This window comes from Sapajus apella, unplaced genomic scaffold (genome assembly GCF_009761245.1).
Source record: "Sapajus apella isolate SASKATOON/1434 unplaced genomic scaffold, GSC_monkey_1.0 scaffold6, whole genome shotgun sequence".
Classification (NCBI taxonomy): Eukaryota; Metazoa; Chordata; class Mammalia; order Primates; family Cebidae; genus Sapajus; species Sapajus apella.
Genome location: NW_022436946.1, coordinates 24,588,237 through 24,601,110, shown reverse-complemented (window position 1 = coordinate 24,601,110; position 12,874 = coordinate 24,588,237). Strand labels below are relative to the sequence as shown.

Genomic DNA, 12,874 nt, shown 5'->3' with positions numbered 1-12,874 from the left:
TTCCTTCTCCTTCCTGAGGGAAAGTTTGGCCCAGAGTGAAGTGCTGATCTCTTGGAAGTTTATCTTTTGCATCTTACCCTCTCTGACCTCCTAGTGACTCTCCCTCCAGGGTCCTGGGGTCCTCATGCTGCTCTACATCAACCCCCACCTGTACTTTGAAGAATGAATAGGGGGAGACATTTTTGAAAGGGTACTTGTTAATCTAACTGTATCTCCGATAGACTGAACTTCTGACAACGTGGAGAGAAAACTTGGGGTTAGAAACAATCCAAGGATGATGGGGTGTGCTAGGCATTTCACATGCGGGAGAGGCTCTCCTCAGGCCTTGAGGCTCAAAAGAACATTTCTTTAAGGCAAAATGCAGGTGTAGAGTAAATATCTTTCTGTGATACTTTCAGAAAAAAAATTGTTTTTTCTCTTTTTCTTGGCTTGGTGAAATGTGATTTCACCTGCTATGACAAAAGATAAACTATAATCAAGGATGTTTAATGGTTTTAAATAGTTGTCATCCTCTGGGCTGAGAAATATTCTAAAGCAATAAATAGTTGTAATTAGCATCATTTCCAAAATCAATCAACTGTCATTTTCCTATGTAACTAATGCTATTTTAAATTCAATGGGTACAGAATGACCCTACTTTCTTAAACCAAAAACAAGGATACATGGACTGGAGACAGAGAAAAATAGAGCTTACTATGTGACAGGCAGTATCCTAATTGCTTTATGTATTTTAATTACACTAATTCCTACAACCCCACAATTATTGTCATTTGACAGATGAGGAAATTGAGGCACAGAGAGATTAAGTAAATTGCTTAAGATCTCACAGCTAGTAAACAGGGGAGCCACTATTTGAACCCTGGAAGTCGGAAGGTTATGTACTAACATTAGACATGAAGTACAAAATTCATAAATTATTACAGAAACTTGTACTGTGTTGAATACTATGTTGAAAAATTCATGTCACCCTATAATCTGTAAATCTGGCTTGTGAATGTGACCTTATTTGGAAATAGGGTCTTGACAGAAGTGGTCAAGTTAAGACATGGTCATACTGGATTACAGAGTAGATCCTTATTCAATAAAGGGAAATCTGGACTTGGGTTCTGACATAGGGTCAACAACATATGACTACAGGGAAGAGACTGGAGTGATGTGTCTGTGAGCCAAGGACTGCGATGACCAAAAGCTAAAAAGAGACAAGGAAGAACCCTCCTTCAGTGCTTCTGAAGAAAAAGCTTTATTAGACTTCATTAATTCAACCAATGACATTTATAAGATAATGAAATTGTTACCTGTTTAGGGGTTATCAAGTGTTTTAATTCTCTGTGTTTTATACTTATTCAAATCCAAAGCCATTCTAATCAGCTTTTGTAGCTTTTATCTCTGGAAGATACTACAGTAAATTTTTCAGTAAAGTTTTTCACTAGGTTCTTCTGGCTAAGAAAATAATTTAATAGATAACTACTACCATATTTACAATAATTAGGCACAAAGGTACAAATTATTGTAAAAGTTTTTCAAATTATCAATACAAGAGTGATTCCCCTTTAGGAGACAATGCATGAGGTTAGTTTCATAAACTCAGGTGCAATTATTTTTCTTTTATGGACGAGATGCAACCTAACTCCACTCCATTATTTTCCCAACATATAAAAGGAGTGTTCTGAAAGTGCATTTGAAAGTATATACTTCGAGACGAGGCACACTTTTCTAAAGCAACCCTGCTATACCTATTAACATGTACCATCTGACTCAGGCTTCAAGCTAGATACCACACATATTTTGCCAGATTTAATTTTCATGATTATTCAACGAGATAGACATTGAAGGCCCACAATCTCTCATCTTAAACCCTGGGGCCAGAGCTTTCAGGTTTCAACATTTTCTTATTTTAGAAAAATAATGGCACACATGGTATATACTAAGTCCCGCCTCTAGTGAGGTCTTGGAGAGCACTCAGTTGCCAGATGAAGGTTTCTAAATCAAAGCATATTAATTTTCACATCAAGAAGGATGGAAAAGGACTCTAAATAGCCTCATGTTGGTTCAGGTAAGATTTGCTGCCTAATGAGTTCAGGTCAGGTCAAGTTTTCTAAAAACTGGTTCTCTGAGCTTTTTGAATTTTATAACTGGGAATAAAGGTGTGGGAACCTGTATAACTCTCCTTTTCTAGAGTAGAAAATGAGGTTAAATAGAGTCGAATAACACACACGGGTGTGTAAATAGGAGTTGGAATTCAAACTCAGGTCTCTCTGGCTATAAGGCTCTGGACTACACCTGAATGCCTTAAAATGGCTATTTCATCCCACAATCAAACCAAGCCACAGAGAATGGCAGTGCCATACAGAATCTGACGCTGTGTGACATGGCATTTCTAGGAGAAGGAGTTGTGCAGGGTTTCAACCCTGGGCACTTCCCCTCTCACTCCTAAGACAAGGGAGGGCCTGACCCAGCACAGGAGCAGTAAGACAGGAAACTCTGCCAGCTTTGGGATTCGGCGGAGAGGCAAAGCAGGAAGGGGCCTGAGTGTGTAGAAAGGGAAGGTGGAAGATCAAGCTGTAAGACAGGAGGATGAATATGGACTTTGAAGAAAATGTGAAAAGTGAAGAGTGGGAGGCAAGGCTATCCAAGAGTAAAGGGAGGCTTAGGGCTCAAGCAAGGAAGGGCCAGTGTGGACTGGCTGGAAGAGAGAAACCGTAATTGGAAAGGGAGATTTTTTTTTTCTTTCACAAATGAAAGATAGCAGTAAGAGAAGGAAGCAATGGGGAAAAAAACCGCTGAACCTGCCCTTTCTTTCCAGCCCAACCTTCCTTCACTGTCAGCAGTTCTGGGAAGGAGGTGAGCACTGGTAGAGCCCTGTTCCATGACAGGTATCTCTGTGGCACTTCACCTTGACCTCATCCAACCCTAGCAACCCTCCGGGGTCTTACAGATGAGCAAGAGACTCAGCTAGGGAAACGTGCAGAGGTTGCAGAACCACAAAGTGGAGAGCCATCCCAGCTCTGAACTACCACAAGTCCACGTTCTTTTCAAGGACCAAAAATGGGTAGGTGTGGGCAAAGCAGCAAGAAATACAGTGCTGTGAGTCAAGCGCCAGGCATTGGGGTGGCAAGGGAAATGGGGAACTTGGAAAGATACAAAATTTCTATCACTCAGGAGAAATTTCTGCAGCAGCTGGGAGGTGAGAAATAGACACAAACCAGACAGTAATAAATTAGAGACTGCTTGTTAAGATCATCTAAGTCAACTACAACATCAGGGAGCCGTATAAATTCGGTTATAAATTAAAAACAAATGAACGCCTCATATATACTTACTTCCCAAAGTTCATAGAGCTCCTTTTTGAGGTCCTCTGGTAAAAGCTGGGTTATGTGCTTCATAGCTTCCTGAAATATCAAACCATTACTTTAACTATATGGACATTTATCAAAGTTAACAACTACTCTGCAAAAGACAAATATATTCAGATTCTTACAAACAACACCCACAGGGGCAGCAGAGTAAATCGGCCTATACTGGACAACATTTATAGCTTATAAGAAAGGCAGGCAGTTGTACACCTTAAATAAGTAAGTATAATCATTCATATGGGCTTTGTCTAGCACCTGTTTTGTGGTCTACAACACAATAGATACAGAGAAGGGCAAAGAGGAGGTCACAAGACAATTAACAGAAATATCAGAGGTGTTCAAGGATTTTACATCTGTGGATGAATCACAACATACCCACAGACATTTTAATCATAAGCATATGAGAGTTCAAAACAAACCTAAGTGGGGAAAATGGGAAAGGAATATTGAATTACAAAGCTCAGAGATGTTCTGTATATTCATTTTCTATTGTTAATGTTTTTATTGCAAGATGTACAATACAAATGGGCAATTATTGTCATTAACATAAAGGAAGTTACATGATAGAATTTTGTAGGCTCACAGACTCACAGGCTGAAAAGGAATATTAAATAGCAATTAACTAAACCATCCATGTAGCATCTGAAGCCTTCAATAGCATCACTGAACACTTCTATCCTCTTTCCACAACTGTGTGGAATGGTAGGGAGCCTACTACCTCAAGAGATTGCCCACATGGCTGGAGGCAGTACTGACCGAAATTACTTTTTTATATTAAGCTGAAAAATTTCCCTGTAGTTTTTCTACCACACCTAACCCATGGCCCCTGCTTTCCTCTCTCATTCACAAACACAATGTCAGACAAGTGGACAGTGGCCTGCTGGGCCAGATGGTCTGTGGCCACAGTGACTGGGCCAAGGGATAGCCTTATAACGCAAACCAGGCCACTCAGGGGCCATCTGCATTTGTCAAGCAGAGGCTAGGAGAGAAGCCACATCTCCCACCACAAGGAGAAGCCTGAGAGTTAGCCAAAACCTAAAGAAAAGCAGAGATGAAGTAAGACAGTAGAGGGCGTCCTGTACTTCTAGTCTTTCTGTACTTTCTAGTCCCAAAGATCCCAGGAGCTACCCTTATTCACCAGTCTCCTCCTTTATTTATGAGTTACTCCAGTATCCTTCCTTTATTTCTGAATCACTCCAGTACTATTAAAAGGCTTCCCATTCCTTCACCAACTTCTGTACCTTTTAATCAGCCTCAGTTCTTCTAACCACAGAGGTTAGGCTCCTTGAACAGAATATGGCTATAAAAACCATTTTGGGCAATATAAAGGTCTTACATAAAATAAAATAGTGAGTTGCAGGAAAGCAATGAAAACAAAAATGGACATTTGTGTGTATGTTTATTTATTACTGGGAGGAAGACAACGTTACAGAATACCACCACTTCCAGAATAAACCACATTTGCCAATGTCAACAATCCAGTCCTATAAAAAAACATCCCCATCTTGAATAGCTTGTTCAGTTAAAGAGCAGTAGCACTGCCCTACCCTTAGTGGGAAGAAGTTTAGTGTACATTGTACATGCATTCGCCCTTGTTTCTTTCTCATGTATTTCAGCAAGAATATTTGAAAAAATATTTTATATTTTCACAAATTAACTGTGTCTTTATAGATTGCTTTTCTCTATACTAGTCCAGAAACACAAGTTTCCCAATTACTTCCAGTTGAAAAGAATGAACTGAATCATACGTACATACAGGTATATGAAAATTTAAACTTTAGAAATATAAAAGTCCTGCTCTGTCAAGAGACTATTTTATTCTCTTTAAAATGATGCACCTAGAACTGAATATAGTGTATGATCTGACCAAGGTAGAAGAAAATGGAATCATCACCTTCCTAATGCTAGATACTATATTCCTCTAAGTGCAGTGTAAGACTGAATTGGCTTTTTGGTGATCACATCCAATTACTAAGTTATTAATACGCTTCTTGTAGTTCAAAATCACCATGTTCTTTAAAAAACAAAACAGCAAATATGTTGTTGCTCTCTTCCTGAAACTGAACAATTATTTTCTGAATCTAAGCTGATTGATATTTGTTATCACACAATCAGGATTGCATTTCTGAAATCTTGTAGAGAGTTAATATTCTTTGTTTGGCAGCATATGCCAGAATTATGCCTACCTTTTTATTGAACCCTGTGAAATCAACATGGCTGAGGTCCAGGGTACACAGCTGAGTATGCCAGCCTTTCCCTTCCTGGCAAGCGATGAGCCCTGACACTTCCACTTCTATACTGAATTTCACCTTGTTGTTCAGACATAGATTTAGAGTGACAGCTTCCCTAGCCTCTTCCTCTGTTAGCAAAATATGTCAAAAATCTGCCTAAAGTGCTGAGCTGAATGAAGCTTTTAGCAAATATTTTGTGTCAGTTTTGTGACAAGTATCTGGAAGGTATTATTCATCATTCAGACACTGATGAAGCTGAACAGTGTAGTAGTCAACTGAAGATTAGATCCAGATTGGGTTTCAAACCCAGCTCGCTGGGTTTAATACTAGCTGTGGAACCCTGAGCAAGTCATTTGACCTCTTTGTCCTTCAGGTTTCTCATCTACACAGTGGGGTTAAATGATGGTACCTACCTAAGAGGATTATTAAGGAATAAACAGTTAATATAAATAAAGTGCTTACTATGTGCCAATAATAAGTACTTTACAAATCTGGCACATAATAAGCACTCTATAAATGTTTGTTATGCTTTTAATTTTCTCCTTCTTGCCATGCTCACTCTGGTTAAGGTTCCATTCTCTTTGTAATCTCCTAGTACTTTAGCAACTTTAATCCTCCCGGACACACAAGCATACCACGACTCTGCCTTCTGTTTCAATAAGGTTTTCCCTTCGCAGAGGAATATGACCTGGTGCTGCTGTATTCCAGTTTCAAGTTCCATCTCACTAGATTGTGGTAATCCTTATCAGACCTCATTTGTCAACTTGCATTATAATATTAAGTGTATGTTAATATGTTTAGGAAGGGAGCCAGGATACAAGTATTGCTTTTGGCTCCTTTTCTAAACTTGTTTCTTCTATGCCCTCACTCTCTCTTTCATCTTAATACCTACTTTTCTCCAAAACAATCAGCCCTCTAGGTTTATCAAGCACAGTTGGTCCTCCTTATCTGTGGATTCTGCATTAATGGATTCAACCAACCATAAATTTAAAAATTTAAAGATACAAATAAAAAACAATACAGAGTTATCAACTATTTACATAGCATTTGCATTATATTAGGTATCATAAGTAACACAGAGATGACAAAGTATATGAGAGGATATGTGCAGGTGATATACAAATATGACACCATTTTATCTTGAGCATCTGCAGATCTGGTTATCTATGGGGGTCCTGGAACCAATACCCCATAGATACTGAGGGACCACGATATTTTTTCTCCCTCCTACTTCAGTTTACAGGCTCACTGATCCAGCCAGCAAGGGCAAATGAGGTTTCCTGGTTCTCATTAGGCAAATTCCACCCAGAGCCGAGAAACCCTCATTTAATTATCTTAATGCATGGTTCAGACATCCAAACCTTGTTCATAAACACCATCTGCATAAAGAATTGTTCACCTCCCAGATTTTCTTCTCCATTCCCAAATCCTGACCAGCAGCAGGAAGAGGCAACAGAACATCAGTGCTGTCCAAGAACTTGTGGTTCTTTAAGACGTTTCCTCATTGCCTTCTGCTTATGACATTTATTCCCCTGTGAATCAGCAGGAGTGGGCAGCAGTCAGGAAGGTTAATGAAGCTGGAAAGGTTTTTCATCAAAGCCAGGATACAGCACACTGGAAGGCAGCAACACCCTCTCTGATTGCTCAGGTCCCCTCTGTGCCTGTCCATGGGGTGTTACCAGTCAGGACTCAGCTCTTGTAGGGACAGTCATAGGTCTTCCTCCAGTTGTTGGAGATGGTTCACAGTGACTGGTTCTTCTCCAGAAGGCTTTGACTTGCTTCTCTGTGGAGTGAATCTCAAATTCACTGTGTGCTTCCAAAGGGAAGTCTTTTTCCTTTGGGTCCCATTTCTCCTTGCCTTCTCCTCACTTTAAGGTCTTTGATGACCCACTGGTACTTTAGAATATCATTTCTCATCCACAATGTCCAGATTTAATTTACCCTTGAATAAAACTATCCTGCAATGAGCTGTATAATTGAGGAATTGTTTCCCTTCCTTTCCCTCTATGTTACACCTCATTACTCATCATCCTCTGGTTCAGATGCCAATTCCTTCCTGCAACTCAGAATCTCGAGCTAATTGGTTTCTTTTTATATTAATTCTGCCAGTCAACGGAACAGTTCTTTATTTATGGCAGTACAGATTCATGAAGACAAATATTTCCATAGACTCCTCCCCTTTTCCTGTCTTGGTCAGCCTGTATCTTGGACCTATACTTAGGCAGGAAGAACACATTCCTTATACTATTCCCTAGGTTTGGGTGGGTTGGAAACTCTTAAACTGGGACTCTCATTCCTTGTGGTTCTTCTTACCTTTAGAGGGCAAAAATCCTGCTGGCTACTGAGCTTCAGTCTCCCTAGCTCTGAGAATAGACATTTAAGCCCACTTGCCCTGTTAAAACATCTCAATAAAGACTCATACTTCTTAGCAATTTAGGACCAATCTCTCAGGCCTCCAATAAAAATAGCTAGCAATAACTCTTGAATTGAAAGCCAACCAAGTCAGCATTAAAAAAAAAAAAAAAAAAAAAAAAAAAGGCTTACTTCGTTTTCCAACTTCTGCTTCAAACATGTCTTCCTCGTTTGCCGTGGGCTCTGGGTTTAGAGTCCAAATTGACTTTAATTTAATATATTATTGATGTTATTTCTTTCTTTCTAATACAAGTATTTCATTTTTCTTTACCTTCAGCCCCTAAGTTAAAGGAGTAACTTAAAATGTACTAAATAATAATTATAATAATGATTAGATATATGATTTATAGAACATCTCGCCAAAAAGCTTATCTAGCATGGAGAAGTCCTACAAATTCATTTAAGTTCCAGCTATTTCCATTACGCTAATGAAAGCTATACTATCTACATCTACATACTAATGAGAACTAAAACCAACATAGTCTTCTGACCCTGTGTTAAACAAAGCTGGGAGCAGACATACACCCCGATTATTGTGTTAACAAGGCTGACACAAGTCACAGGGTTTGGATGTTTGTCCCCTCCAAATATCATGCTGAAATGTGATCTACAGTGTTAGAGGTAGGGCCTAGCAGGAGGTATTGGATCATGGGCATGAATCCCTCATGAATGGTTTAACGCCATCTCCTTGGTAATGAGTTTTTGATCAATTAGTTCAAATGAAGTATGGTTGTTTCAAAGAGTGTGACACCTCCCCACCCTCTCTCTCTTGCTCTCGCTCTTGCCATGTGATGCACCTGTTCCCCCTTTGCCTCCCACCATGATTAGCAGGTGATTTCTGAGGATTCCATGATTCCTGAGGCCCTCAACAGGAGCAGATGCTAGCAATGTTCTTCCTGTACAACCTGTAGAACTATGAGCCAATTAAACCTCTTTTCTTTATAAGTTACTCAGCCTATTATTACAAAGTCAAAAAAAAGGCTTTTTTTTGTCTCCATAGGTGGTGAAGCTGTGGAGAAAAGGGAATGATTATACACTTTTGGTGTAAATGTAAATTAGTCCAGCTACTATGAAAGCAGTCTAGAGTTCTCTCAAAGAATTCAGAGCTACCATTCAATCCATCAATCCCATTACTGAGTATATACCCAAAAGAAAATAAATCATTTTACTGAAAAGACACATGCACTCATATCTTTACTGCTGTACTATTAACAACAGCAAAGACATGGAATTTACCTAGGTGCCCATCACTGGTAGACTGGTTAAAGAAAATGTGATATATATATATATACACACACACACACACACACACACACACACATACACACACACACACACACACACACACAACCATGGAATACTATGTGGCCATGAGAAAGAATGAAATCATTTCATTTGCAGCACCATGGATGGTGCTGGAGGCCATAATCTTAAGCAAATTAACAAAGGAACAGAAAACCAAATACTAGATATTCTTACTTATAAGTGGAAGTGACGCATTGAGCACATATACACATAATTAAGGGAACAATAGATATTGTAGACTACTAGAGGTTGGAGGAAGAGGGAGGTTAAAAAAAACCACCTATTGGCTTACTATCAGGGTGACAGGATTTGTACTCCAAACCTCAGCATCACACAATATTCCCACGTAACAAATTTACACATATATCCCTGAATCTAAAATAAAAGTTAAAATTAACAAAAATTAAATTAAATTAAAAGTACCCAGCCTCGGGTATTACTTTTTAAAAGATACAAAAAAACAGACTAACAACAAGCAAAATCCAATCTGCTGATTACTCCAGGAAATCCCTGCCTCTGGAAGATAGGCTGTAAACTCCCTAAAACAGAGTCAATACTAACAGTTTACTCTTTAAAACTCATTACGACCTTCTTTCATTATCTTTACCAATTTAAATCTATTATGTCTTAAACTGTGAAATCCTAGCTAGTTGCCTAACTTGTCAGATCTATCTGTATACTCTCTAACCCAGGCCCTGAAACTCTAAAAAGTATCCTCCCCTGACCTTCCCCTTCCTGAGACACTAGTAAGACTATCAAGGTGGTATTCTCCCTAACTGCAACAGTTCTCATAAACTTAGCTTTGCTTCAGCAATAGGTTTTTCTGGTGGTTTTTTGCACAGTCAACAGTCAACACTGACCTCTTCTCGCCTATGCTTTTCTTCCTTGGGGATGTTATCTGCTGGTGCTATGTCCCCAACGATGCATTCTGCCACATCGTGAACGAGGGCTAGGCGTACACATCTGACCAGGCAAGAAATGTTGAATAATTAAACAGAATTATATTCACTACAAGTTTGTTCTCTATATTCTTTCAAAGTTACATTTTATATATATTCCTTCCCCCCTCATAGAGTATTTTAATGTAGTATTTTCTAAATTCTGCCAGCCTACAACAGTTCTGATAAAAACTGTTAGTTCATATTCAATAACATACATGTGAGTGTAGGGGAAACTGTTAGCATGAATTTCTTAAATGGTTGGTTTCTCAAATCTTACTTTAAAAGGCTTATAACTAGGCGGGGTGCAGTGGCGCACGCCTGTAATACCTGCACTTTGGGAGACCAGGTTGGGCGGATCACCTGAAGTCAGGAGTTTGAGACCAGCCTGGCTAATGTGGCGAAACCCCACCTCTACTAAAAATATAAAAGTTAGCCAGGTGTGGTGGCACACACCTGTAATCCCAGCTACTCAGGAGGCTGAAGCAGGAAAATCACTTGAACCTGGGAGGTGGAGGTAGCAGTGGGCCAACATGACACCACTGTACTCCAGCCTGAGCAACAGAGCGAGACTGTCCCAAAAAAAAAAAATTATATTTGACAGCTTTCATGTTCCTGACACATGTGAATCATTCGGTAAGTGGTTATGATTATTAGTGATTAATCAATACTGGTTGTGATAGTCATTATCTAAACAGGAAGTTAAGTAATGAGAGAAATGCCCCATATGGGCAGTCTCCTTTAGGCTCCCACATTACCAAGGCAGTACAAGGCCCAACAGTGTCCCCTGAGATTTTCCTGCCTCTAGTCTCTTTCTGGTCCAGTTCAAATCACAGACTACTCCAAACCGCACTTCTATTGGACTTCACTTTCATCTTGTACTATTTGCCAAAAACCTCCTCAGTTCTACACATGCCGAGTAACAGGACTCCTCAGTTTTCCCCAGCGAACCATTTGCTGTAGTCAAGTTGATTTATCTCTCATTTGCAAAATACTCCTTTACTTTCCTATACTCAGGGCTTTGCTTTATCTGCCTTTCTCTCTGCTTGCAGTGCCTTCTACCTCTCTGCCTACATTAACTCTTTAGAGCTCAACTCAGATTGCACGTCTTCCATTAAGATCAACCAAGAACAGGTGATCTCCCCTACTCTTACAGTACTTACTGTTTCCACTATACCTTATGTTTCACTTCATATAGAAGGTATTTTGGGCCTGTGTAATTCACCTTACTCTCTAATATGCTAGTAAACTTTTGTGCTCTAAAAGCATTTTAACACTTGCTGATTGGAATGAAGGGGGAGAGGATACTTCTTTCTCAGCTACATCTTGCACATACAACTCTAGAAAGAAATCTCACAAATGGATTCTACTGTCCATAAAAGGCACTAGAAAAGAGCACATAGTGTACTAATACAATGCAAGAATTTTAGACATAACACACTCACCTTCAAGGCCCCAATATCACTCTCAAGTTTCCTCTGATACCCAAAGCAGGCTCTATCACTTGCCAACAGAAAACCCAGATTGCAGTTTACAACTGAGGCAATCAACAATGAGCTCCTCTTCCCACATCCTAAATTTGTATGGTTTGCTTCAAATTCATTTTTCTTGACCTATAAACTAACCTACAAGGATTTAACACGGGCCTCAGTGGTAAAAACGAGTGTACACCCATAGACCAGAATCCCTCATGAGCAACAAAATCCAGCTCAGCTTACCGGTCTTTGTTAAGACGGTCATCTTTGATCACCATAGCCATAACTGCCATCCGGTACATGTGATCTGACACGCTCTCTGGCCTCTGGACATTTCTGTATACCCAGCCAGTCCGTGGGACTCTCTGAGAAATATGCAAAAGAAAAAGAAGGTTTAAGAAACCAATAACTATTGGTTATGCTCTTCAAGAGATGTCCAGGGTATAACACACAGAAGCCGGGTCATTGCTTCAGAACCTATTACAAAATGTTTTACTAAACTAAAATGATAGACATCTGGAATCAAACTAGAGAACTCAGAATAAAAAAAGCAGAAGACAGAGAGAGGTAAGTCATAAAGTCCATTCATCAAATTACTGTTACTAGTGCATAATTATGGAACATATGCAAGTCCTTTAAATAAAAACAAAACTGCATTTTTCCTAACTACAAGAGTTGCAGCTTTTTGCCTTCAAACAATCCTATACAAACAGAAAACACTGTGTTAAAGGCTCAAACTTGAACAAGTGATAGACTTCCAAATTCTGATGCACAAAGGATAAAGGCACTTCTCATTGCGTGTTGTCATGACTCTCTCTCATTGCTTGACGCTACCAATTGCCATGACTCTTCCTTTCATTCACATAATAACTTGATCTTGTGAAACTGCATTTCTTCCTCAGAATTCTACATCTCTAAAGAATGTTATAAACAGTAGAGTGGCATGAAACAGATAATTTGCTTTGAATTTGGGAGAGAGACGTGGAAGACACACATGATGAAACTCCAGTGTGTGTTACATTAAATCCTGTTTGGGGGGTTGGGGGCAGAAAAATCTTGTTTTGGGATGTAACTGTGAAACAGAGCCTATCAACACACACACACACACACAACTTTGGGATGTAACTGTGAAACAGAGCCTATCAACACACACACACACA

General features: G+C 39.4%; 1 protein-coding gene across 2 annotated transcripts in view; it reads right to left on the bottom strand.

Moving 5' to 3' along the window:
- HDDC2 (HD domain containing 2) overlaps positions 1 to 12,874 on the bottom strand; it is a 30,493-nt gene that overhangs the window by 16,720 nt on the left and 899 nt on the right. For both annotated transcript variants that reach the window (XM_032274869.1, XM_032274870.1), the window contains exons 2-4: positions 11,958 to 12,079; positions 10,162 to 10,264; positions 3,321 to 3,389 (exon numbers count right to left, since the gene is read on the bottom strand). In XM_032274869.1, coding sequence (XP_032130760.1) covers positions 3,321 to 3,389; positions 10,162 to 10,264; positions 11,958 to 12,079 — 294 coding nt within the window. The remainder of the gene's footprint in view (positions 1 to 3,320; positions 3,390 to 10,161; positions 10,265 to 11,957; positions 12,080 to 12,874) is intronic.